The sequence below is a fragment of the Beta vulgaris genome, chromosome 2 (assembly GCF_026745355.1).
Source record: "Beta vulgaris subsp. vulgaris cultivar EL10 chromosome 2, EL10.2, whole genome shotgun sequence".
Lineage (NCBI taxonomy): Eukaryota > Viridiplantae > Streptophyta > Magnoliopsida > Caryophyllales > Amaranthaceae > Beta > Beta vulgaris.
This window is the reverse complement of record NC_079203.1, coordinates 19,824,970-19,850,637: the sequence shown is the minus strand read 5'-3', so window position 1 is coordinate 19,850,637 and position 25,668 is coordinate 19,824,970. Positions and strand designations below refer to the sequence as shown.

Sequence of the window (25,668 nt, the reverse complement as noted above, 5' to 3'; positions counted from 1 at the left end):
GGCTCTTATTGGCCGAATATTTCAAGACATTTATCAAATACCTAAGTTTAATACTTGAGTTTTTTTAAAAAAAAAGAAACATTAAGTTAATAACTTGTTCGGCCTGAACTTTTGCTATCATTCGTCATTGGACAAAGACTTAGTTTTTTGCAATAATTTAGGTCCCTATATGCCCCCCTTCTTGGACGAAGAGGTCTTAGTGACCTTTCTTTGTTTCAAGAAGGAGAAAGGCCATAATTTGCTAAGTAACTTGGACGTTTTATGAAGGTTATTGTAACCCGTCCATCTTTGTTTAATTGTGAAATAACTTGTTCCTTTACTAAGGTTGTTATTTCTAGGTATGGCTTTTGGACGGAAAGTAGGATACCTTTACTAAGGCTTCCTAATTCCAGCCGACCTTGCTTAGGAGATGTTTAACTCTTTAAGTAAACAAACTGTTGGCCGATTCCATGTACTTATCCTTATAAGGATGATAACATGTTGGCCGATCTCCTAATAGAAGGTGTTTTTTCTTGCTGCTCTGTTTTATTAGTCATCTTGGACGATAGTATGCATTTTTAGCTAAAGAAAAATAAATCAAACAGAGAGACAGTCATAAGATAGAAGTAGAGTTGTATTATATGAATTTTACTTGGCTGGAAGCCAAGATACATGTATACATTTCTACTTTTTCATTGTTGGCTACTAAGAAAAGATGACACTCTGTTGAGATATCTTAAACAAAGTATTTTTTCAAAGTATCAGAGTTCCACGTCCTAGGAATAGAACGACCGTCCATGCCTTCCAGACGAAAGGTGCCATTCTGAACTTCCTCGACGATCTTGTAGGGGCCTTCCCAATTTGGAGTGAGCTTTCCTAGCTCCTTGGCTCGGCCTACTACTTCCATCTTCCTCAGGACGAGATCTCCCTGCTTCAGTGGCCGCCTTGCTACTCTTTTGTTAAATTCTCTAGCCATTCTTAACTTATAAAGTTGCATCCTTAGCAGCGCATTGCCCCTGACTTCAGGAACCAGATCCAAGGTCGTCCGAATAGCAGCCCAATTGGCATCTTCTGAGTACATCATCACTCGCAGAGTTGGTTCCTCAACCTCAATAGGGAGAACGGCCTCTGATCCATAGACGAGCATGCATGAATGGAGTTTCACCCGTTGAGTTTTTGGTCGTTGTTCTTATGGACCACAAGACCAATTGTAACTCTTAAACCCATAATCCCCTTGCATTATCTAGCTTCTTTTTTATTCCGGCCGACAAGATCTTATTAAAAGCTTCGACCTGCCCATTAGCCTGTGGATGAGCCACTGCAGCAAAGTGAGCCTTGATTCCCTGATTGGCCAGCCATTGACGAAGCTTGGGTGTTTCAAATTACGGTCTGTTGTCAAAGACAATGGACTGGGGCATACCAAACCTTGTGATGAGATTCTTCCAGATGAACCCTTTGACGTCGTTGGTGGTAATGCCTCTCAGTGCTTCAGCCTCCACCCATTTGGTGAAGTAGTTGACGGCTACTATTACGAACTTTTTCTAGGCGGCAGCAATAGGAAAAGGTCCAAGAATGTCCATATCCCATTTAGCAAAGGGAAGAGGAAAAAGAATTGGAGTTAAGTAATTGGACGGCTTCTGATAGATGTTGCCATGCTTTTGACAACTATCACATTTTTTCGCGTAAAGCAAGGCGTCCTCCTTCAAGGTCGGCCAAAAATAGCCAGTCCTTAAAGCTTTTTCTCCTAACGCCCTCCCCCCAATGTGGGAAGCACAAGCTCCTTCATGCAATTCTTTCAAAACGTCCAATTCGTCCTTCCTACTAATGCACTTGAGAAGAAGCCGGTTGAAGGATTTCTTGTACAAAGTTTCATTCCATAACTCGAACCACTTGTCCCTAGCCTTCACATACTTAGCTTCTAGAGGATCAAGGGGGAGTCGCCCTGTCTTCTTATATTCAATAATGGGGCTCATCCATTTATCTTCTCGGCTAAGAAACAGGACTTCCTTGGCATCAATGCTCGTGGCCGCCTTGACCTCCCAGAACATTGTTCAAGGCACATCCCCCTCAGCCGAACTGGCTAGTTTGGAGAGACCATCAGCTTGATGATTTTCAGACCTTGGTACTTGATCTAGGACGAATCGTTTCAAAGACATAACCTCCTCTTTTATCAGGCTCATATACTTACTCATAGACGCCTCCTTCCATTCAAAGTCTCCATTCACTTGGCTGACCACCAGCAGGGAATCAGTTTTTACTTCAATTTCCAGAGCTCCAGCCGCTTTGCACATTCTGATGCCGGCTAAGAGAGCTTCATACTCTGCTTCATTGTTTGAAGCCTGGAATTGGAACTTCATAGCATACTCAAACTTGTCCCCTTCTGGTGACTGAAAGATGATCCCGGCTCCACATTCATTAGCAGTGGATGATCCGTCCACCATTAGGGTCCAATGCCTCTTTCCCTTTGCTGGGTCTTGAACATTCTCTACTATAGGCCGGGTGAGCTCTACCATAAAGTCTTCCAAAGCTTGTCCCTTAATTGCTTTTTGGGGCTCGAACGTCAGATCAAACATATTGAGCTCTACGGCCCACTTCAACATTCGTCCGGATGCGTCCATCTTATGCAACACTTGCCTTAACGGCTGGTCAGTATAGACTAGAATACTGTGAGCAAGAAAATAAGGTCTCATCTATCGGCTGGCCATTAGCAGCGCCAGGCCGAACTTCTCTATTGACGAATACCTGCCTTCTGCGTCCTTTAGCACATGGCTAACAAAATAAAAGGGTATTTGTACTGAATCTCTCTCAGCTAGGAGAACAACACTTACTGCGAATGGGGACATGGCCAAGTAAACATACAGCTTTTCTCCTTCGGCGGCTGATTAGCCTAGGTAATTGCCGAAGATGGTCTTTAACCTGCTGAAGTGCTTTCTCAGCTTCCTCTGTCCATTCAAACTTTGCATTCTTTTTTATGGTCGCAAAGAAGTGATGACACTTGTCGCCTGATTTTGATAAAAACCATCCAAGAGCGGACAGACATCTCGTCAAACGCTGGACCTCCTTGATCTTGGACGGAGATGTCATATTCAGAATTGCTTGAATTTGGTCAGGGTTGGCCTCAATTCCTCGTTGATCGGCCAAAAACCCCAGAAACGTCCCGGCTACTACACCTAACACGCATTTCTGCGGATTGAGCTTTAACTTGTACTTTCTCAAGGTGGTGAAGGTTTCTCTTAAATTTTCCAAATGATCCTTCTCTTTCTGGCTCTTGACGATCATATCATCAATATAAGCCTCCATATTCTTCCCCAGCTGCGGCTGAAAAACAGTGTTTATGAGCCTCTAAAAGGTGGCCGGCGCATTCCTCGGGCCGAAGGGCATCCGAAGCCAGCCATATAGCCCTTTTTCAGTAATGAAAGAGGTCTTATCCTGATCATCCGGCCACATAGGAATTTGGTGAAAGCCTGAATAGGCGTCCATGAAACTAAGTAGTGCATGCCCTGTAATGGAGTCAACTAGCCGGTCAATCTTGGGCAGCAGGAAGCGGTCCTTAGGACAAGCCTTGTTCAAGTCTGTGTAATCAACACACATGCTCCAAGTACCATTCGGCTTGGGAACCATGACCACATTGGCCACCCAATCCGGGTAATAGGTTTCGCGGATGAATTTGGATTGGAGCAGCTTCTGGACCTCCTTATCAACTGCTTGGTTTCTGGCCGGCCCTAGATGCCTTTTCTTTTGTCGTACTGGTTTATGCCCCGGCTTAATGTTCAACTTATGCACTTCCACTTCGGGATCTGTTCCCGGCATTTCTTCCACAGTATAAGCAAAAAAATCTTCAAACTCTCGCAACAACATAACCAAGGCGTCCTTGGTTTCGGAACCTAAGACGGACCCAATCTTCAATGTCCTCTCCGGACGCTCTAGGTTTAAACATATTTCTACTGGACTCTCTACTGGCTCTGGACGCTCTAGTCCCAAGCTCATGATAGCCATAACTTCATCGATGAATTTTCTCTTCTTGATAGCTAAGCATCTCCTTTTCTTGCTAGGTAAGAGCATGGACGGCTTGCCCTCTTGGAGGGCTTTGCCTATGCTTTCTCTACCTCATGCTTCAACTCACTTATATGGCCTTTCAGTTTCTCGGGTCATCCTCCATGGCCTTTGGCCGCTCTGATCTCTCCTTCCATGATGATGGTCTCAAAGTAGTAAGATAGCATTCTCTTGCCGCCTGCTGGTCTCCATACAACGACCTAATTTTCCCACTATCACACTCAAATTTCATGAGCATATAATGAGTCACAATGACGGCTTTGATATGATTTAAGGCAGGTCGTCCGAGGATGACATTGTATGCTGTCAGATCTCGTACTACTAGGACTTCACAAGAGTGTTCTTGCAGCTTCTTTGTCTCCAACTCTGACGGGTAGGGTAACCGTCCCCATAGGATGAATTACCCCTCCGCCGAAACCAATGATAGGATGATTAACAGGAACTAAATCATTTTCATCAAACTCTTGAAAGACAATCCGCACTGATGATGTCGGTAGAACTTCCTGTATCAATCAGGATCCGTCTTGCCCTGAGATTAGCAATCTCCATCTCCACCACCAGCGGGTCGTCATGAGGTGTTCTTATTTTTCCTCGATCCTGCTCACTGACCACTATCTTGGGGAAAGGATCAGCCTCAGCCTGATTGGTGAGCATCACCTGGCTGAGTTCCCTCAGATAATTTTTATGGCCGCGAGTTGTAGGACCTCCGGCTGCGAATCCCCACGAAATTACCATTACCACGTTCATCAGTACTTTCGTCATCTTTCCTTCTTCCCTGACAATTATTATCTTTTTTCTGGAATTTCCTTCCTGACGAGGGTAGATAAGAGTTCATTTTTCCCTTTCGGGCCAAATCCTCCAATGCTCTCTTGAGATGCTTGCACTCATTCGTCTCATGACCACAATCTTTGTGGAAATGACAGTTGTTACTTTTGTCCCTATTTCTGTAGGACGCCTTCAAATCATGCTGATCTTTGATTTCCATAAGAATGGAATACTGATCTTTGTTGAACTCTATGGGTTCAACTGAGGCTGCCGGCTCAGATCTCCTGCTCCTCTTGGACGAGGTGGTCATTGTAGTCATCCCCCAAGTTTCAGCTTTCTTGGGAAGACTCTTTTTTGGCTGAATTGCCTCTTCAGTTTTCTTCGCCTCCGGCTGTTTGGCTTCTGCACAAACTTCCGTGGCATGGATGAATGCTTCGGCTTCCTTCAGAGCCTCTGTTAAGGTTGTTATCTTCTTCTTCACTAAATCAAACTTAAAGCTCAGGTCTTAGACCTCGGATGAAGGCGTCAAACCCACTCAAGCATTCAGATCCTGGATCTGCAATGCCTCCAAATTGAACCGCTTCACATAACTCCTTGAGGCTTCTTTAGGCCCTTAAACTACCTTTCCTAAATGCATACTTGTCTTTTGTTCTTGACGGTTTGCCACAAAATGGCTGGCGAACAAGATACTAAGCTCAGTGAAATTATTCACCGAGTTAGGAGGTAAATTATTGAACCACTTCTGCGTCACTCCCTTCAATGTGGCCGGAAAGTTCTTACACCATGTAGCGTCATCAACACCCTGGACATACATCTGGTGTTTGTAGGCTGACAAATGATCGTCTGGATCTGTTGTACCATCAAAAGGCTCGACCGTCGGGAGCTTAACCTTTGGGAAAGGAGGAGACTCCATGATTCTGACCGAAAAGGGAGTCGGCCAATTAATCTAGAGTGCCCCCGCATGTCCCTCAGTGGGTATGTGCTCCCGACAGTACTCCTTCAATACTGGGTTTGAAGAGGTATTGGGGACGGCCTGACGCCTATACACCATAGGTTGTACCACTGTTTTTTCTTGCCTTGGTTGAATAGCCGAAGGTCCATGACTTATTCCTGCTGTCTTAGATGGAACTCTCAAAGACGGGTCCTTCATGTAAGGAGTAGAACCTGAGGCTGAGCGCTGAAACGCAGCAGCCCTCTTGACCTCCAGATACTCCCTAGCATCTGTCTCCATCATGCGACCAGTGGGAGGAATGTTATCTCCTGGACGAACTACCAGCTTCCAGTCCATCTTCCTCCTTGGCTCACTGATAGCTGGCTGCTTTCCCTTAGAAGGTGGCCTGGACAGCTCTGGCCGTGGTGGCCGGCTGGGTCCTGGACGACCTTCTTGAGACTTTCCCTTTAGCGGCTCAGCAGCCTCTCTTCCTGGGCTTATTTGAAAGAACAACATGTTGTTCTTAATTTGCTCTTCCATAACAATGGCCATCCTGGTCTGGAAGTCATTTAAGACAGTCTCCTGATGACCAGCCGTCACTGGACGATCAAGATTCTCCTTGATGACAGGGGTCCCACTTCTTCCCTCAAGATGAACGGTAGCATGGTGCCTTTCCCATCCTCGGGGTGGCCTCTCGTCATCCATTGTATCCTCTACTTGAATTCTGAAACTTCTATTCCTAGCAATGTTTGAAGAGTGACAATTAGTCATTGTTGCGTCTCCCCACAAACGGCGCCAAATGTTACGTAGTATGAAACTAGTAATTTCATACAACAACTCCCAACTTCGTGTTCTTAATTTGGAGACTCGTGCAACAATGATTGGACTTGAATCCCGATACTGAGCTCGGACTAGTCACCTGCAAAAAAGGGACCACCCTGGAGGTTTGGGTGGTATTTCCCCCTATGATGCTTAAGTCAGATATCAGGGATATGAAGGAACTTTTAGACAGAGAAAGTAGAGAGAGAGAGAGAATTTATGGCAGAATAACAGTGATATCCTCTGAAAAACGTACCTTTTCCCTGATTTCAAGGACTATTTATACTATTTGAAATGACTGTTGTACCTTGATGTCACCCTAATTTGAGAGCATCTGATTGGCTAAGCAATAAAATGGTGACACGTGGCAGGTGTTGATTGGTCAGTACACCTCACCTTTATGCAGGATATAAGTTGCCTTAGCTGGGCCTAAGTACAGGTTTGGGCCATAAGAGTGGTTTTAGTACATCTTTTTCCTCAGAAAAGTGTACTTTAGCCCACATAATCTTCTGACCCATGTACTTTTACCTTCATAAGCTTGCGTCACATGTAAGGCTAGGATGAAGCCACGTGTCATCTTGGTAGCCCTCGATTTTGAGGCTACAACAGTATCTTTGCTACTCGAGGTAATTTCGATGTTCATTGTACCCTATTTCCCGTTGCAAAACGGCTATCTGTGTGATTATATGATTATGTTCTTATGTATGTAACAAATAATTTATAGACTAATATTATGAATTTCTGAGTTAGTAATTACTATTATAAGAGTATGATTCTCATAATACTATGAAATGGGAGTATGTTATTATAATTTGGTAATAGTATAAATATGCTATAATCATGTGATTTCTTTTGAAATTAAAGTATTAGTATGTGATATTCTTGTAGCAAACCTTTATGACTAGATTATGTTTTATGTTAAAAGAACGTGTGGAATTGTATGGTTATCAACTTGAGAACTTGTGTTTATTATGATCTTTTAATAAAAACTAAGGAGGGTAATGAAGCCCGAAAGGGTGTTGAACAGGTTGCCCTATATGGTGGTATAACTATCTATAGGTTGATTATTATATACGATACGAAACAGTTGTCTTCCTTCTATTTGTTGTGATCCAAGTAGAAGGGGTGTGCACACTAGAGATTCTATGATTTTGGCCATGGTTATATTGGGGTGACGACCTCTTGTCGAAGTTGGCGAATAATAGGGATTAGTCCCGGCCTACTGGCGTTCACATTTCTCTCTCTTAATTTAAAATTATTGTTTTTAGTTGTGTGAATAAATGTTATGATTATGTGACTTGTATTTGGAGTTAGTGATACAAACGTTTGAAAATCCAAACATTAATATTGAATTTGTTGGAGCACTTTATTCTATTTCTAAAATCAAAATATATTTTAAAATTATTATTTTTACGGGATGGAGTCGAATTACTCAGTTTTCTGATTTTTGGGAGTTGTCTCTCTTGTTGTCTTCTTTCGATTACTTTGCAGGTTGGACTTGATGATGGATCTCGTGTGAGGAGGCTTAGATAATTCACCTAGACGAGCTTATTTAGTTTTTCTATCTTGGAGTTACTATTTTAGATTTTATCTAACTTTGGTTGTAATGATATTTGTATTTTAAGATAATTGGGTTAACTAATCTTTTGTTTGCCTTTCGTGTACTCTTAGAGAGTGAACAGGCGGTAATATCCTCCAAGTTTGAATAAAGGATTTTCTTAAATCTATATTTATTTGACATTAAACTTATTTAAATTTGGAGGGTGTTACATTTAGTTTCCTATTCCGATTCTACTTTTGCAACTAGTATAAATAGGGGTCTCCACCCATCATATCTTTCACACAAACTTTGAGAAATAAATCTCTTTTCTCAAGTTTAAACTCTCTCTCTTTTAGCCTACCTTTCTCTTTCTCCTAGTAATTATTAATTTTCAAGGTGCGTGTATTTGTAGATCTTTAAAAATTGTTTTGCGAGTATACTATCATGTTTTTAGGAAAATATTTTGGATTGAAATACATGTTTTTATATGAGTTTTATTATGAACTGCATCGGTTTCGTATGAGCATGTTTGAATGTGTACAAATTTTATTTATGAACTTTGAATTATGTCTTTCGTTTAATATATTTATAAAGTTTGATCATTGAATTTATATTCAAATATTTTAGAAGGAGTTTGATCTTTTGATTCATGTTTAAATATTTAAAAAGGAGTATTTTTGAACTATTATTATTTTTCAAAGGTTAACGCTTGAGTAAGTTATTTTATTTATGCCTTTATACGGCTAAGTTTTAAGAATTATTATTCTTTTTAAAGGAGGATTATTTTAGAAGGATTTTTTTAAAATATATGATCTTTTATGATCACAATTATAAAGAGGCAACAACTTGTTATTTATTAGCAAGAACGGTAGTCATTATATTATTTACCCATGTACCTTTTGTATAAGTCATGTGGACAAGGTAGTAACCCCTTGTGATAGACTCATTAAGGAATACTAAACTTGGGGGTGTGGACACTTTAGGTAAGTTACCTAGGCAAGGAAAATGAGTTTTTATCAAAATTATATACTTTATGTTATACAAGTATTATCAAGTATTCAGAAAGGTTTTTTGAAATTAAATATTTCAAAATTTTAATTAAATAAAGTGTTTAATATTCCGCATATACATGTACTCAATATTTTTTTACTGACACGCTTTGTTTTATTTTGTTTTGCTTTATGGCTTTGTCCCTCTGATGACCCTATGGTGGCGAGCAGATTTTATAGGTTGATATGATGCATACTTCATACGGGGGAGCTAGTTTGGAATCATAATTAGTCAAGGAGTTGTTATTTTATTTCTTTATTTCCATTGTTATATAGTTGTAGAATAAAGTTTAGATTAATAAAGAGAAGATATTTAAGTTATTTCCGCTGCAATAGTTTCAAACTCAATAAGTAGTTAGTATTAAAGCCTTTAACGTTATCACGTGGCGTTAATACTCTCAAGTTTCTCAAAAAGTTTTATCTCTATTACATAAGGGAAGGGGGAGCAACAGTGTCCTCTTTTGAACTGACTATTTTGCCCCCCTTCCCTTTCTAAACTACAAAAAAGAAATCTCAATACCAAAATGGGAGTCAAACAAAGCCACCGACAATTAATTTTCAACAATCACTCAGAAATCACTTATATGAGGAAACTTTACAAATCACTCATATAGTTGAGAAAATCACGTTGTAAAAATCACGTAAATCACTCAAATGATCAGAAAACTTTACAAAAACTAAAAATTAAATTACAAACTAAAACTAATATACTATGACGTCAATACATACAAAAACATTCACAAAATTCACTTACAAATCATTATTCTCAATAACCATTCAAAATTACATACTCACAAAAATTACCTATAAACACAAATCTGAGAAAAATATAAGATTTTGATAGAGATATCACACGTTCGTCCATCGGGGATTTGCGAACTTTCGAACAGGTACATAATTCTTTTAATCTTCAAAGCTATTTCACATTAGTCGACTGTTATGTAGTTGGAAAAATGGAGATGATAACAATTAGTTGAAAAGGGCTTTTATATAATTAGATTTAAATTTGATTCAGTTTCATATAAAATCAGAAAACAAGATGTGTATGAAATTTGTTTCATTTATGACACTGATGAAAAAGTTACAAATTTAGTTCTTTTTTTAAAATTCCAATATAAAATTTTTGCCCAAAACTTTTGCAAAAATATCCATGTTCAGAAATATATTTGAAAAACAAAACAATATCAAACCTTTTTGTGAACAACTTTTGCAAAAATCTATTTTCAGAAAAAAAAATTACATTAATTTGCGAAAACCATTTCATGCGAAACCAGATTGTGTATGAAAAATTTAAAATTTCATTTCACCTATAATTGAAACTCAAAGTGTTAAAATTTATAAAAGGAGAAAAATTAAAAATGACCATTTCATGCTAAATCAGATTGTGTATGAAAATTTTAAAATTTCATTTTAAATATAATTGAAACTCAAAGAGTGAACATTTAGAAAAGGAAAAAAATTAAAATGATAAAAAAATTTAAATATCAATTTGTGAAATCAGAATTTAGAAGTTAAACAAGGAAAAAAAAACTGAAATTGTATTATACTTTTTCGGTTACAATTTTGGGATCATAGAGAATTTACTGAAATCCATATCAAAACAAAAGAACATGACGATATTTAGTAAAGAACATCATACTGATTATAAAAGAACATGCGCATATAAGACTTGACTATTCAAAATCACAAAAATGAATAACAACATAAAAAGAACATGGAAGAATCTTATTCACAAAATGGAGGTGAACTTAAATACTAATATTACTACTTAATATTAGGCCTAAAAATATCATCGTACGCCTCGCGTGTACAAAAGGCTAGTATTAAAATAAGTTATCTTAAAGAGAGAAATTTGAGGTGTTAACGTACATCTCGAAGAGTGATTAATTATTAAGACAATTCATGTCAACATGGAACACAAAGTACAATACATGATTTATAGGGATATAAAACCTATCCGATACAACACTCTGCATTTGCAGACAACCAATACAATCTTTGATTTGACCATATCATTCTATACGGAAAATAGCACTTATGTAATATTTACATCTTAGTATAGGAGAATTATTCGCACCATAATTTATCATGTCTCTGATGGTTTTGTAACTTCCCTTAGCTGGGGAGAATTTTCAAAGCAATGCATAAAGCCGAAGTGTGGAAACCTCTCATACCACGTACCTTCCTGCACATGAGTATCCCAATGCTCCCCGTTGCTGCTTTTGCCATACTTGTGCAACCATCCAGAGCCATTATGTTTCTCACCCCATGTACGGTTCCACTGATCCCCACACTTACCTTGCCACCAGGTCTCCCCCTGCTTCACCCCATGACCATTTAGATCAAAGTTTTCATCCCATTTATCACCCCATTTTACCCAATCATCTCCTTCATAACGCTCCGCCCATCTATCAGTATACTTTATACTTGCACCTTGACCGTCGTAGTTTTCTCCCCACCTGCTTAAGATCACATGTTGATTAGCTATTAGCATCCATAAAACTATGAAGGCAACATGACATGCTAATTTGAAATCAAACACAACCATACTAATTAAAAATGTTAAAGGAACAACTCAACCAAAAAACTTAAGCTGATGGTTGAACCCGGAATAGTATACTGTATAACGCCCCTTTACGTGAGAGCCCTTTGGGCTTGAAGTGTGGATACACAACCCGGCACTAAATATTCAACTTAGATTCGAGGGGATTATGAGATTTGAACCCGTGACCTTTAAGTCATGCTGGCTCCAATACCATGTCAAAAGACCACCTTAACCAAAAGCTTAAGCTGATGGTTAATGCCCCATGAATAGTTTTATACTCAATCAGAAAGTTGTGCTGAAAACAAAACTCACATTACAAGCACAAGAAGATGATTTAAAGTGTAATTAGAAGCCAATAGAGCATGGTCTGACACAGGAAAGCAATTAGAAAAAGGTCATGCTTTTCATTACCTCTCATGCCAAACATGAGCATGGCCAGCCTGTAGTTGAGTGGTGGGATCAATGCTACACCACTTATGTGCCCACTTCTCAGCTTTTCCAGTGGCATCGTAAAGCTCCAACCACTTCTCTTGCCACTCATCACCCTTTGCGTTCTTTCCCCACTTATCTGCAGTTTTCTCCATATGTAAAAGCCCATGCTCCTGTACATAGAAGAATGGGGAAGACAATTAAAAAAATTCTACAAATTGCTGTACGGGGATTTAACCCATAAAGCCATTGCAAAGCAATATCAGAAGTCTAGCCATATCTAGTCAATTGCTAAGATAAACCTCATTAATAATAGAGGACAATAACCAATGCAATTCAGATTACATTCTCTGTGAAGAAGTATGTTCTTTTTTTCCTCTCTGCCTCAGAAACATAGCTGCGCATCAAATTCAGAGTAAAAATTAGACTATAAATATTGAGGCAGCAAGAAGAAGCTACATAAAGTAAACATCCAATGATCCACCCTAGGTACCTTGTGTCAAAAAACTAAGTTCCTACAAACACGTGAAACATTATGTTCAAAAGTGCTATAGAAGTTGCATCTTATGCAGCTGAATACTGCAGTACCAAAAAGATAACTTACCTATAATATATGCCTAGTTTAATGATGCTCAGTACTCAAGTAAGCCAAACATATGCATGATGACACAATAACCACCACATAAAGCGAGGATAAGATTTTTCACGGATTAGAGCACTGTGGCACCACTGTATTTGCATGATAATCTTCAATCAATTTCAAATTAAATGGCAACTAACAATTATTGTTAATTTATATACCATCAAACTCAGTTACCTGCCACATTGTTTCCTTCCAATACTCATGCCAAACGTTTCCCATGGCATCACGTCCAGACTTCTCTGACCCAAGTTCCTTGTATTCAAATTCATCTGCTGCTTCCCAGTATTTCTCTTCCCATTCTACAACCCCATCAGCAGTCACACCTCTGTTCAACGTCCATCGGCACACAACACCATCAGGCCTTCTTTCTACTCCTGTCTCCTTCCACCACCTTGATCCATCACGATTTACCCCATAAGATGGTTTTCCTTCTACCTCATGTAAAGCTTGAGCTGCTTCTGCTGCATGAGCTGAGAATTGAGAGCCAATTTCCTCTTTCGTTACAGGGACGTCTTGAGTAGTTTCAGGAGCTACTACGTTGTGCACATCCATCAATGATTGAAAAGGTGGGAGAAGGTTTCTTTCTAAGTATGTGCTCTCCAACGGTATTGACAGAATTTCTGCAGCCCTCTCTTTCTCCATCACCTCATTTGATGGACATAGATTCACAGAGGTCTTTGGAGCTCTCTCTGCGTTACTGACATCACTTTGAATCGAATCATCCTCTGGTGGGGGTGTCCAAGACCAAAAGTCTGGACCAGGTGGTCCTTCTCCATAAATTCTTGGCTGATGCTTGTAAAGGTTTCTACTATCTGTTCCTGCTAATTTACAACATTGTTACAAATGCCAGTACAAGTTATTCATCCAACACAACCGCATCCAACACAACCGTATCAATACAAATGCCAGCACGTAGATTAAACCTGTCCAGAGAAGTAGTTCTACACCACTTTGATTCTGTTGATTCCCAAAACATGATTAGGCACTTCTATGGAAAGGTAATTTACCTGTATGAGTGTATTCTATAATCCTCAAGTCTTGACATGATAAGCATATAGTATAATGGCAGGAAGGATAAGAATTGGAAAGATACCTAAGCTATGAAATTTTTAAAAAATTGCTAAAAATAGAAGAAAAAAATTATCATCCTTACAAGCAATACATTCAACTAGACGTAACTTCTATACAGGTGAAATTCTTCCCCTTTTCTGGATACAAATGAAGCTTCTTTCAGAGAAAATAAAAATAAAAGTATGTCCTTATAATACATTATACAGTTTTACTCTTGAAATTCAATTGGGAATTGATAGGACTTTTGAGGCAATATTTCTAAGTTATTTTTAATTTATCTTAGCTTATTATTATAACCTCTCCTCTCTGGTTTACTAAAGAAGATCCAATTTTTATCACTACACTAGTGGCACCTTAGTTTGGAGGGACATTCCGACGTCTTCTCAAGAAATCATTGGTAGGATGTCAGCCATTCACTTAGCAGCACCTTAGCCATGCTATTGAAGTAACTTGAATAAGTCCCTCTCGACAATTATGTAAGTTAAGAGCCTTATGTAAGATGAAAATGCTACCTGGAGATTGCGTGAGCTGAACGTACTACACATAATTCAAACTGAAGAACAAAGAATAAAATAGGCATAGGTTATAAGCTTACAACTTCCAGTGGCTAGGGTCTGTTTTAGGTTGTGATTTTTGAAATTAGAACATCTAGAATGAGGTGTTGAAGGAACAGATGACATGTGTCACAATCGGCACTGTGGGATTACTTCATATGACAGAAGACCGACTTAGCTCCTACCATATACATGCACGCTAACATAATAAAGAACCTTGCGGTCAGCTACCTGGTGTAAATATCTCAACACCAGTTGGGTGGTCTTAGCACTTTGCTTTTCTCAAAGTGCATATCTTATCCTGGCCTCTAAAAGTAGTATACATGAATCATTAAAATCAAAATGTTCATAATTCTGAGGTGCGCAATACTTGCTCTGAAGGCAATGATTTGTTTCATACTCACGTTTTCCATCAACTTCAGGCGAAAAATCTATCATCAAGTGTCTATTTCCAACAAGTGCTGCAGAATTTTATCATCTTCACAAAAATCTAGTTGATATTCCACACTGGGGATCTGATTTCTTATAAGACCTACACTGCTTCCTAAAATATGAAATGGGTCCACATGTTGTAGTATTAAGCATTGTATATGAATTGGTTTCCCCCCTTCAGTCACATTTGGGGTGATAACAAGCCGAACCGAGACCAAACATGCTTAGGCTCGGCTCGGCTCGGCTCCAAAACAATTGAAGTCAAGCTCGACGAGCTCAAGTATTTGGGCTCGGCTCGAGCTCGAGAGGACAAAGTTCAAGCTCGGCTCGGCTCGAAACTTAATTTTAAAAAGTTAGGTTTTGGCCCAACAGGTCCAAGTCAATAAATAAAACTACACTTAGGCGGTTAGGCCCAACCATATAGGCCAAAGTATACCCAAGAAAGTAGGTGAGCTTGTGCTCTCACACATCATTCTGCTCCATGGTTTGTTAAAGAAAACAAACTCATCCTACCCATGCTTTTATAACTTGGTTTCCCTCTTAAAGTTACTAATGCATGACTCCATGTTTTGTTAAAGATAAACAAACTCACTCTACATATGCTTTTACAACTTGGTATCCCTCCTAGCATTACTAAAATGTCAATGTGGGACTTCAAGTTTCGTAAGAAAACAAATTCCAGGAAAAAAAAAAGAGAAAAAACTAGAGTGTAAGTTGCTTCATCAATGACGTGATTAATTACAAGAACTTTTTTTTTAGGGGTATATACAAGAATGGGTAATTAAATGGCTTGAATCTCTTTCTTCTATGGCTAGGAAATAGTTAGATGCTTGTATTTTGGTTAAATTAATATAATTTCATGCTTTGTGTTTAAAAAACATCAGCTAGCTTCGGCGTTTAAAGGATTAAATAATCAATTATAAGTATCCCTAAGTCACATATGCTATTATTGAATTTTGAGTCAGGAATTGACATTCTTTAATCTTTCTGTTACTCATATAAACAACAGCGTTGAAAATTTGATTTCGCAACTCAATTTCTAAATGGTTATCATCACAAAATTGCTTCCAGGAAACTAGGAAATCACTCAGCAGAGTGAAGCAAGTCCATAAAGCAGCATATGCTACAAAAGACTCTTTAGAGGCTTCGGAGGCGGACATGCGGTACAAGTATTCATTGTGAATCTCAAACGCTTTTTTACGCTATCCTATCATTTTTCAAGGAGCATACTCTGGGATTCCTATCCATTGTCGGTGCCAGATTTATTCCCGACATATCCTGACACAGGTACAAGTTAATAGGAGAGGCAAGAGTCATACAGCAGAACAATACAACTCTGCATAAAAAAACAATCTCGTCACGTATCTGCATGACTTGCCTCAGTCCTAAGGAGAACGGTTTACTCCCTCCCAAGATGTACTGAAATATTCCTCTTGGAGCCGTTTTCAAAGCAAAGAAGTTTGAAGACCCTATCACAGAGAAGTTTCGTAAACAGAATCTAAGCTTCTCCATAAGGGAGGTGGGCATTTATTTAATTTGCTTAGCTACTAATCCAATTTCCCCATTCACTCCATGTCTTTATTTACTTTTACCATTACATATGCAAATATGTTGAAAAAGATTGACATGTTTTTGTCGGCCAAAACGTATGATAAAAGGTTCCAGAGAAGCGAGGTTTGTCGCCTAAAGGGGTGAGAGGCCTTCTCATAAGACACCTTCATGCGAAGCCAAAATGGGATTAGTTCACAGATTTCTAAAAAAGAACTTGTTTTTGGCAGAAGTTAAACATTACTCAAAGGAAAACCAAAGGGAGTACGGCCTACTAGTTCATATGATGTGTTTCTTGAACCAAGAATTAGCACGTTTAATGAGCTCTCAAAGGATGATAGTTCGGACCTTAAGTCTTTCTTGGCTTTCCTTGGAAATCTTTTAGTGGTTTTGCAATGTTTCATGCATGAAACAAGTAAAAGGTATCAAGGATTGAAGCTATCTCGGCTAGGATTCAACTAGATTTGGGTGCTATCTCAGGGAAACTTGTGATATCTCAGCGAAACAATAACTCACAAAGGAATCAATTCATAAATCTCTAAGGGGATGTTTGGTTCACTAGTTTTAGGTATGAGGTATGAGTTTGGAATGAACAAAACTCATACCTAGTGTTTGTTTAACTTATTTCTAAATTTTAAACCCATACCTCAAACCCATAAAATATGGGGTTTAGAAACCCATGGGGGGAGGTGGGTATGGCACATACCTTACCTCTGGGTATCAAATAAAAGAAGATTTTTCATTCCCAAATGAAACCAAACACAAGGTATTAAGTATCAAGTTCCAAACCCATACCACCTTGGATTCATTCCTGATTCCAAACCCATACCATAATATGAACCAAACACAAGGTAAACTAACTTTATTAATCACGGATAAGCACAGAATTTTCCTAATCCAACTCTACGTAGGAAACTAGAATAAAAACTAACTAAAAGAAAAACCACACACCTAAAGCTCGGGTGGACTTCTTTACATGCCTAACATCACATGCCTAATCTAATTGTAGCAAATTAAATAAAATAATTAATTCTAAAGCCTCAAATAGGAAACGTTCTCAAATACTCCATCTGTTTTTTTTTTTTTTACTTGTTACATTGTTGTTTTCACTAGTTTTTGGAGATGTCCCTTTCAATCTTTTTTGGTGTACTTCTTGACCCCTTTATCAGGGTTACCTAATTCGCCCCTACCCCCCGCGAATCATGTTTCGATTCGTCCGTTCCGAAACGCCATTCGTTCGCGCACCAAATCGGTAGGGAACGCGACTTAGATCGTTAAAATTGGCGTTCCAAATGGTGGGTAGAGATTTCGAGATTTAGGGTTTGAATAAACCCTAATTTTGTTAATTGAAGGGGAAACATAACAAAATTTGTGCTTTAATTATGGGGCTTTTGATAGGAATTTAAAATCGAGTTGATTGAAGTGTTTAGGGTTACCTATTTTCCTCCGGTTGTCTTCTCCTCATCTGGTGGCTGCGGTGGTTGTGGGCGCCTTGAGGTGTTTTTGTTTTTTTTTTTTTACGGGTAAGCAAGAGGTTAAAGATGGATGTTCATCTTCATGAACTTTTATTAGGCAATGCAATGAGTGTTTTGGTTGATAGAGACTTGGTGGTTCTTGATATTAGAGAAAGTGGAAATGAATGAGTGAGGAAAATGAAGGGTGAGGATTAGTCTAGAGAATGTTACTATATACTCACCATTCATTTTCCTCACCATTCACTGTATTAAGATTTTTTTTTAGGGAATTGGGGTACATGGGAAAAATAAGAACAATAACTTACTATTTCAAGTTTCAACCTTTCTTCCTTTCCCCATAATTAAAGAGCCAGGTTTTGGGTTAATTATCATTTGTTTATTGTGGCATTGTAATTGATTCTCAAACTTCTTTTTTTTTTAACGACTGAATATTATAAAAAAAAATATAGTCAAAATGAGTGCCTATTTTTTTATCATTATTAGTGCGTATTATGTTCCATCGAATTATGTTCCTAAAATCCGTTCCGAAAAAAAATCCCATCGCGATCCAAATTCTTTCGACTAGCGAATCGCGTTCCCGTTCCCGTTCCGCGATCCAAGGCGATCCGCGAATTAGGTAACCCTGCCCTTTATCATTAAATAAGGTGGGAGAACCTTACTTTTTGAAAGAAAAGTAGTAAAAAAATCTTTAATACTTGAGAAAACTACATAACATCATATAAAATTAATTTTTTTTGGCGGGCCAAATCTCCTAATAAGGAAAGTTGAAACAATGTAACAAATAAAGAAAAACAACCATTTAAGGAAAATGTAGCAAGTAAAAAAAGTGAAGGGAGTAGAAGATTAAGAACCTATAGGCAAAACCCTAAAATAGTCTTTTCCAATCAAAGTAACTTCTAAAACTAAATGCATTCCAAGAAGAAAAAATAATGGTTTGTGAATCACATCATCATAACTCTTTTGAAGAAATAAAACATTTTTTTCATATTGGATGTTTAAATATTAGTGTGGTATATTAAATCACAAGTATTGTACTTCCTCCGTTTTTTTTACATGTTACACTTTTGAAAATTGTGGTTACCTAGAAAAAAATTTAATTGGGGATTAAGTAAAAGGAAGGGTGGGAATTACAGGGAGTGGGGAATACCAGTGAGCCACCACCACCAAATGGATCACGAGCCAGAGCTACGACCACCACAACTAATTAACTCCACCAATCCGACACCGCACACCACCAAATCGACCACTGACACCCTCCCCCTCCTCTTCTCCTGCTGAACGTGCAGCCCCCCTCCCCTTCTCCTTCCCTTGCAGCCACCGGACCTTTTCGAGAGCTAGGGTGGGGTTTTGGCGGGTGAGGTGGTGTTTTCGAGGTTGGGTGGGGTTTTCGACGGGTGGGGTGGGGTTTCAAGGGGTAGGCTGGGGCTTTTGGCGGGTGGGGTGGGGTTTTCGGCGGGTGGGGTAGTGTTTTCGACAGGTTGGGTGGGGTACGGTGGTGGGGGAAGGGGGTTGTTGCGGTGGTGGGAAGGTGTTAATTTTTGTTAAATTAGGTAAAATTAAGTAGATTTAATTTTGGTTAATTTGTTATGAGTAAGGGTAAGTTGGTAATTTAAGAGGTTAAAACTTGGAATCTTGGCACTATTCATACTTAGAGAGAATCTTCTCAATTTTGTTCAATTTATAAGAAAAAATATAGTCATGTGGGGTCTTGTTTGATTCGTCTCAATTAATACATAATTAATATTCAATCGTTATAATTTTTACTAATATATAATAAAAGGTATTTAAGTTCAAAAATGTGCATTGGGAGACGCGCACAGGAAAGTGAGAATGAAAAAAAAAAAACAGAGGGAGTACCAATTTGGAAAGAAAAGAAGTGTAACATGTATTTTGTAGCATTTCATTTAAGGAAAGTATAACATGTAAAACAAAAAGGGAGGAAGTATATCAAATCAAAAGTTCACCATCTTAATAAAGTTTGATGATGATTTGATACCTTGATTTTCACAACTCAACTCATAACATTTAGTATATGGAAGAAAACAAAAACGTCCATAACGATTATGAATTACAAACAATAGGTGTTAAATACATGTCAAAATCCTCTAAATACAAGATTAATTAACGATACTACAAATAAAACACTAATAATTATTCATATTTTACCATTTTGCATTCACCTAAATTTTTCTCTCTGCCTTTCTAACCAAGTAACAAATACTTCTCCGTTTAGAAATAATTGCACTATTTCGTTTTTTCACGCTTGTTGAGACATGTTTTAAAATTTTACTAGTTATTAGGTCCGGACTATGCCCTGAATAAGGAAAATTTTCATTTTTTAATATTACACTTTAAAATGGTAATACTGATTATTGCTTAGTTGTCAAAACATTAGTATATAAATATATTATGCAATTTCTAATTTTTTTTTTTTTATTGTATGCGGATTACATGGAATAAAATGCCCTCGACGAGAGCGCCACATGGCACAATTTTTTTTATTCGCGTGCGCCTTTTAATATATTAATAATATAGATATCTTTAATTACCCATAAGTAAAAATTATGGAAATTTGATATCAAAAATATATACATTGAGTGATTGAGACGAGTCTAACAAGATCCCTTATAACTATATTTTCGTAAATATAAAATACAAAAGACAATCAAAGTATAACATGTTAATGGTGAATACCATGTAAATGGTGCAACTATTTCTAAACCAAAAAAGTATTAAACAACCCGTCAAAAAAAAAAGTATTAAACAAACTCAATCCAACCTAACAATAATAAAGAACAAGGTCAAGTAAATATTTTTCTCACCAAATACACTACTTCATTAAATTAACGTTGCGTTTCATTTGGAGAAACTAGAAAGTAATAAATTAACGCCAGTGGCTATCCAAGACTAAAGGACATGTACGCTCTACATAAAGCTTGGATTATGTACTAGGATGTTGGATGTACAATGCTCATTATGCACCCAAAAATAACATAACATTTATATAAAAAAATACGAATTTTTTCAACAATTTTTCTACTTCAAAAAAAACACACAACTTAAAATTAAAGAACATTTATATCTATATTTATAAAAAGAATATAAATTATAATGGAGAAAGTATATAGTAAATGAACATCTCCACTTAACATAAAAAACATTTAACTTTTAAATTTAAATTTGAAAAAAAAAAATCTTTGCCAAAATTTTTGTTTTAAAGTAAAAAGAATTTTTTTAAGGGTAAGGTTATATGTAGCCCTAAGGGCTACATATAAGCACTAAATACATGTCTTAAAATGAAAACAATTTATAAATTCATGACAAAATTTCACATCATCTGAGATTATAAATGCTTGATTCAAATTTTTATTTCTATTGTAAGCTTCTTATACATAGCCGTAAGGGCTATGTATATCATTTTCTTTTTTTAAATACACTTAGGTGCATAATTGTATTTGCGACGCTGATTAAAAATAATACTATTATCATACTACCTCCGTTTCTTTTTAATTGTTACACTTACACTTTTCACGCATGCCGATGCACTACTTTGAGCCTTTATATCTCTAATTTTGTATTTGTAAAAATATAAAAACTACATATTAATAAAATACATACTAATACGAATCTAACAAGATCCCACATGACTATGTTTTTATTCACGTATAAATCACAAACGAGGGTCAAAGTGCAATTTGTGAATAGTGTAAAATGTCAAAGTCTAACAATTAAAAAGAAATGGAGGTAGTATATAACAAAGTGTAACCATAAAAAGCAACTGTAACCATTAACTTTGACATAATTTCTCATGCTTTAATATTAAATACCATAAGAAAATCATAATCAAGCCAGCAAACATCAATAAGTACTTCACTAAAACGGCAGAAAAAACTAGAAATTACCTCCGTCTTCAATCTCCAAGCTCGAAACTCTATTACTATCAGCCTGAACCCTAGAACTCGCCAAACTCGCGGCATTCGCGAGAGTGTTCACTTTCTTATCCTTAAGAAGAGCACGCGCAGCAGCAATGGCGGCCGCAGCACGATCAATAACCTGCATCCGCTGCACTTTATCTCTCTCCTCCTTAGAAACTTCCAAAATCTTCTGGAATTCAAAGCTCTTCCTCTCCAAGACCTCAGGATTCTCCTCATCGATTGCAGGCAAATTCTGAGCAATTTTCTGAAACTCAATCTCCTTTTGTTCTCGCTTCACAGCTTTCTTCCACATATTAAGGTAAGAATCGCCATTACTACTACTTCCATTCGAAGCAGAAATTCGGAAATCGCGAATATTGGTTCTTCTTCTCCGACTTTTGACGGCGATTTGAGTGGATTGCCCAGTTTGGAGAATTCCGTGAGTTGAATCGTTCGGTGATCTTGCTATGGTGAGATGGTTGCGCAGGTAAGAAGACGCCATTTATGGCGCGAGGAGAGAGAAAATGAGGTTTTTTTTTTTTTTTTTTTTTTTGGGGAGTAGGGGAAAATGTGAAGGAGGAGAAGTGAGGAGTGGTCTTGGAATTTGAAGCTAATCTTGTAATTGTGTGAACTTTTTTCTTGGTAGAAGTGAGAGTGAATCAGCCGGGTTTTGTTTGCCTTGTTTGAAAGTAACGTAACGTTGGTGGATTCTTGAATATATGTTCGTTTTGCGCCAAAATTATCAAATTGTGGTGCTCTTCGATTGCCGACGTGAATACGTGATGATATTACTATTTAATTGAATTAAGGTTACAACCGGGTACTTAAACTTTGCCAAAAGTTCTAGTTTGAGTACTCAATTTTTAAAAGTTTCGGTTTGGATACTCAAACCAAACTTCTGTTACTTTGGCTGTTAACTTCAATAAATTAATAATAAAAAATAATTTTACACAAATTTAATTTCTCCTCTCTTGTTCCGGTATGGAATAAATGGTTGGCTGTGAACCGGTATCTCATTTGTATGTAAGTCGGTTTGATTTCCTACAAAAGAGAACATGTAAGCTAACCTCGGGGGTTGATCCGAGGAACTATCTTCTTATGCCTAAGTCAGTAATGGGTAAACCGATAGCTCTCAAATGGAGTATGATTGTGATTTTGAACGTATGTTATGACTCAAATCAACGAGGTATTTATAGGAGCCAGCAAGAGTCATTGCTAAGTTAGGACTCTGCTGCTATTGGCTGGATGTAAGTATATCCTTTTGGAATATACTTTTATCCTCTAATGATGTTTATCTTTATGCCCGTAGGCGCATTTAGATAGTAACTGGATCAAACTTAGGCCCATGTGAGAATGGCCCAAGGAGGAGTGTTGTCTAGGTGTCCTCACAAAACCAGTATGACAAAGTCATCGGTTCTATGATAAGTGCATTGACCATGACGATTCTTATCGGTCTATTGTGAACGGGTATGGAACTTAGTCAGCCCCCATACAATTAGCCTCAAAGCGGGTATGTCTGGTAGAGACATATCCTGCTTAGTAAATGTTAAACCGTCAGGGACATAACTAACATGAAATAGCGTGGGAACCGTTGCCTCGGAACCCTAATCGTCGCATCGATGCGCGTGACTATTGTTAGAACTCATTATGAGAACTTGCTAACCAGTTGTTTTCGTTATTCACAATATGTGGCGTGATCAAGGACGAAAAGACGAAGAGTCGCTTAATCCAAGCCGTGAATTTTTTTATAAATACGCTTTGGGTGACATCCACTCCTCATTTCACATCCTTCTTTATTCGCTCGCATTTTCTTAACGGATTTTCTCTCTCTATACTGATCTTCTGCCTCCTGACGAACTTGATTGGATATTCCCTTTCGGTTCTTACGTACACTCGGATATCGGTTCATTGTCTCTTCAACTTCCTGCTTCCAGGTACTTCCACAAATTTTTCCCTGTCTTTCATACCGTCTTAAATTATCAACATGTCTTCAAATTCTGATTCACAAAACATATTTGGACGCCCTTCCGCTATAACCGATAGTGATTTTAATTCCAATAGTAGTACCTCTTCCAGCCCTCTAGTTTCTGCTAGCTCACCGGTAATAGATATTGACAATGAACGTAGAACTAAAAATCGCCATGAATGTAGTACTTTCGATAGAACTAATGAGGAGCCAGCATTGCGCGCCTCTCCCCTGGGAGCAGTAGTGGCGCTTGGTGACGCCTTAGGCGCGCCTCATCGGACTATGATGGGGCTTGTTGAACGCTCTCCCGTGCTATTTCCCCCTAGTGAGGCTTCGTCGTCTAGACCGGTGGGAGTGGCGACCGAAGGTGAGGCCATAGCCGGGCCATTCCAGCGTCTCGGGAAGGCGTCGTCTGTTAATTCAGACGAAGTTGCAAGTGTCGTGCGCTCCTTCTTGTCCGATGAGGAATCCGGTACTTTGGAGGCCGACGATGACAAAGACCCACCGGAGATCATTATCGATGATTCGGACGAAGAGGCCCTGGAAGAACCGTACATGCCTCCTCATGAGGTCGGTAGTGCAGCTTCCGTTGTTCTCGACATGGGATGGGTAGGCATATGTATAGAGAATCGCTTTTTGACTAAAGGGCCTGCTTATTTTGCCTTCCCTAATGACTATAGGCTAATGATGCGGGTTGAGGGGGATAAGATAACTGACTGCCCCCCAAGACATGTTGCGGATCTATGCGTTACATGTTAGATTTCGACCTCCGGTTCCCTTTAGACCCTTTCATTGTCAAGATATTCAGGGCTTGGAACATATGTTTGGCATTGTTGACGTCGTTAGGGTGCCGCAACTTGATTGCCTACGCTTGGGTTGTCTGGTATAAGGGGTTCCCTAAGACCCTTAACATGTTTCGCAAGCTGCATTGGATAAAGGAGGATGGCTCCGCTAAGGAGAAGGGTACGGGAAAGAGGAAAAAGTCCCGAACTGACGAAGGCTAAGGTCGGGGAGGCTATATGTCTTTGAACACCAAGGCCGACAAACTTACTATCTATCCCAAGCTCACCTCCTTAAATCATTAGAGGGAAAGATTTTTCTGAGTGAGGGTACCTGTCGATTTCCCCTCCGTCGCCAGTGGACCAAGCCCCGCTCTCGGATGGACCACATCCCTGATAGGAGACTGAGTGGCCGGGAGAAAGAGGCCTTCGGCGTTTTTGCTGCCACTACCGTTCCGGCGCTGAGAGGGAAGAAGAGGGTACCGATATCACTTTATTGGTTGCCTCATGTTCAATATATATTGGGCAATTCGGCCCTTTCTGCACTCGATTTTTGTATTGCTAAGCCCCAGCATGGTGGGTTTTATTTGTTGTTCTAATCCTTACCTTTAGATATTATCTCTGCTGATTTCACTTCTAGTTCGTCCTTTCTCATTGTTTGCAGGCCGGGAACACCTTATCCGAGAGGCGTTGCACCTGAACTCTAACTAAGAGCCCATCAGCAACATGCCACCTAAACCAACACGTCGGTTTACTTCCATTCCTACCAGGGTAGGAGGTCGCGGCGGAAAGCAGTGCCGTGAGGCCAGCAGAGGCTCATATCAGAGGGAGAATGAGAGGGGCGCTATGCCCCTTGCCCAACGCAAGACCTCCCTCCTTCCTGTGAAAAGGAAGGCTGAAGATGCATTGGGATGGGGTCGAAGGAGGCCAAGGAGCCTTAGAACGAGTCGCCCAAAGTCTCGGTTGCTCCGGGATCGGGAGAGCCGCACCCTAAGGGTCTCATGAAGGGCTGGTTTGAGGAGGTTGGCTCCTTCTCTTTGCGCCCGAAGATCTACAAGCACCTCACCCTGCCTGGCATGGTGTCAGTGTTGGAGCCTTTTGCTAAGCCGTGCAACGCCGGGTTTTTGAACGATCCCGGGTTGTACTCCCGGAAGTGCTGAAGAAGCGCTGGTTCCG

General features: G+C 38.8%; 2 protein-coding genes across 4 annotated transcripts; both read right to left on the bottom strand.

Annotated features, from left to right (window-relative positions):
* Positions 1 to 11,002: 11,002 nt before the first annotated feature.
* Positions 11,003 to 22,492, bottom strand: LOC104906252 (hypothetical protein). 3 transcript variants are annotated; one of them, XM_048637960.2, is made up of 4 exons: positions 21,736 to 22,492; positions 12,928 to 13,574; positions 12,093 to 12,283; positions 11,003 to 11,595 (listed from the first exon to the last, which is right to left on the bottom strand). In XM_048637960.2, the coding sequence occupies exons 1-4, from the start codon at positions 22,247 to 22,249 to the stop codon at positions 11,223 to 11,225; spliced, it is 1,725 nt and encodes a 574-aa protein (XP_048493917.1). In that variant the 5' UTR covers positions 22,250 to 22,492; the 3' UTR covers positions 11,003 to 11,222. The 3 variants fall into 3 exon arrangements, with proteins under 3 accessions (XP_048493917.1, XP_048493918.1, XP_010693289.1); XM_048637961.2 differs by having other exon boundaries at positions 12,928 to 13,565; XM_010694987.4 differs by having other exon boundaries at positions 12,928 to 13,571; positions 21,736 to 22,490.
* On the bottom strand, positions 11,223 to 13,395 carry LOC130590464 (protein LIKE EARLY STARVATION, chloroplastic-like). The gene is made up of 3 exons (XM_057392905.1): positions 12,928 to 13,395; positions 12,093 to 12,283; positions 11,223 to 11,595 (listed from the first exon to the last, which is right to left on the bottom strand). Exons 1-3 carry the CDS (start codon positions 13,393 to 13,395, stop codon positions 11,223 to 11,225), a joined length of 1,032 nt encoding a protein of 343 aa, XP_057248888.1.
* Positions 22,493 to 25,668: the final 3,176 nt, after the last annotated feature.

What these genes read in the sequence shown, in the direction of transcription:
- LOC130590464 (XM_057392905.1), bottom strand. Translation starts at nt 13,395, where the DNA reads ATGGAGAAAGAGAGGGCTGCAGAAATTCTGTCAATACCGTTGGAGAGC. An exon ending in GGAAGGAAACAATGTGGCAG is followed by an intron (nt 12,284 to 12,927) that starts GTAACTGAGTTT and finishes TTCTATGTACAG; the next exon opens with GAGCATGGGCTTTTACATAT. An exon ending in GCTCATGTTTGGCATGAGAG is followed by an intron (nt 11,596 to 12,092) that starts GTAATGAAAAGC and finishes GATCTTAAGCAG; the next exon opens with GTGGGGAGAAAACTACGACG.
- LOC104906252 (XM_048637960.2), bottom strand. Translation starts at nt 22,249, where the DNA reads ATGGCGTCTTCTTACCTGCGCAACCATCTCACCATAGCAAGATCACCG. An exon ending in GGAAGGAAACAATGTGGCAG is followed by an intron (nt 12,284 to 12,927) that starts GTAACTGAGTTT and finishes TTCTATGTACAG; the next exon opens with GAGCATGGGCTTTTACATAT. An exon ending in GCTCATGTTTGGCATGAGAG is followed by an intron (nt 11,596 to 12,092) that starts GTAATGAAAAGC and finishes GATCTTAAGCAG; the next exon opens with GTGGGGAGAAAACTACGACG.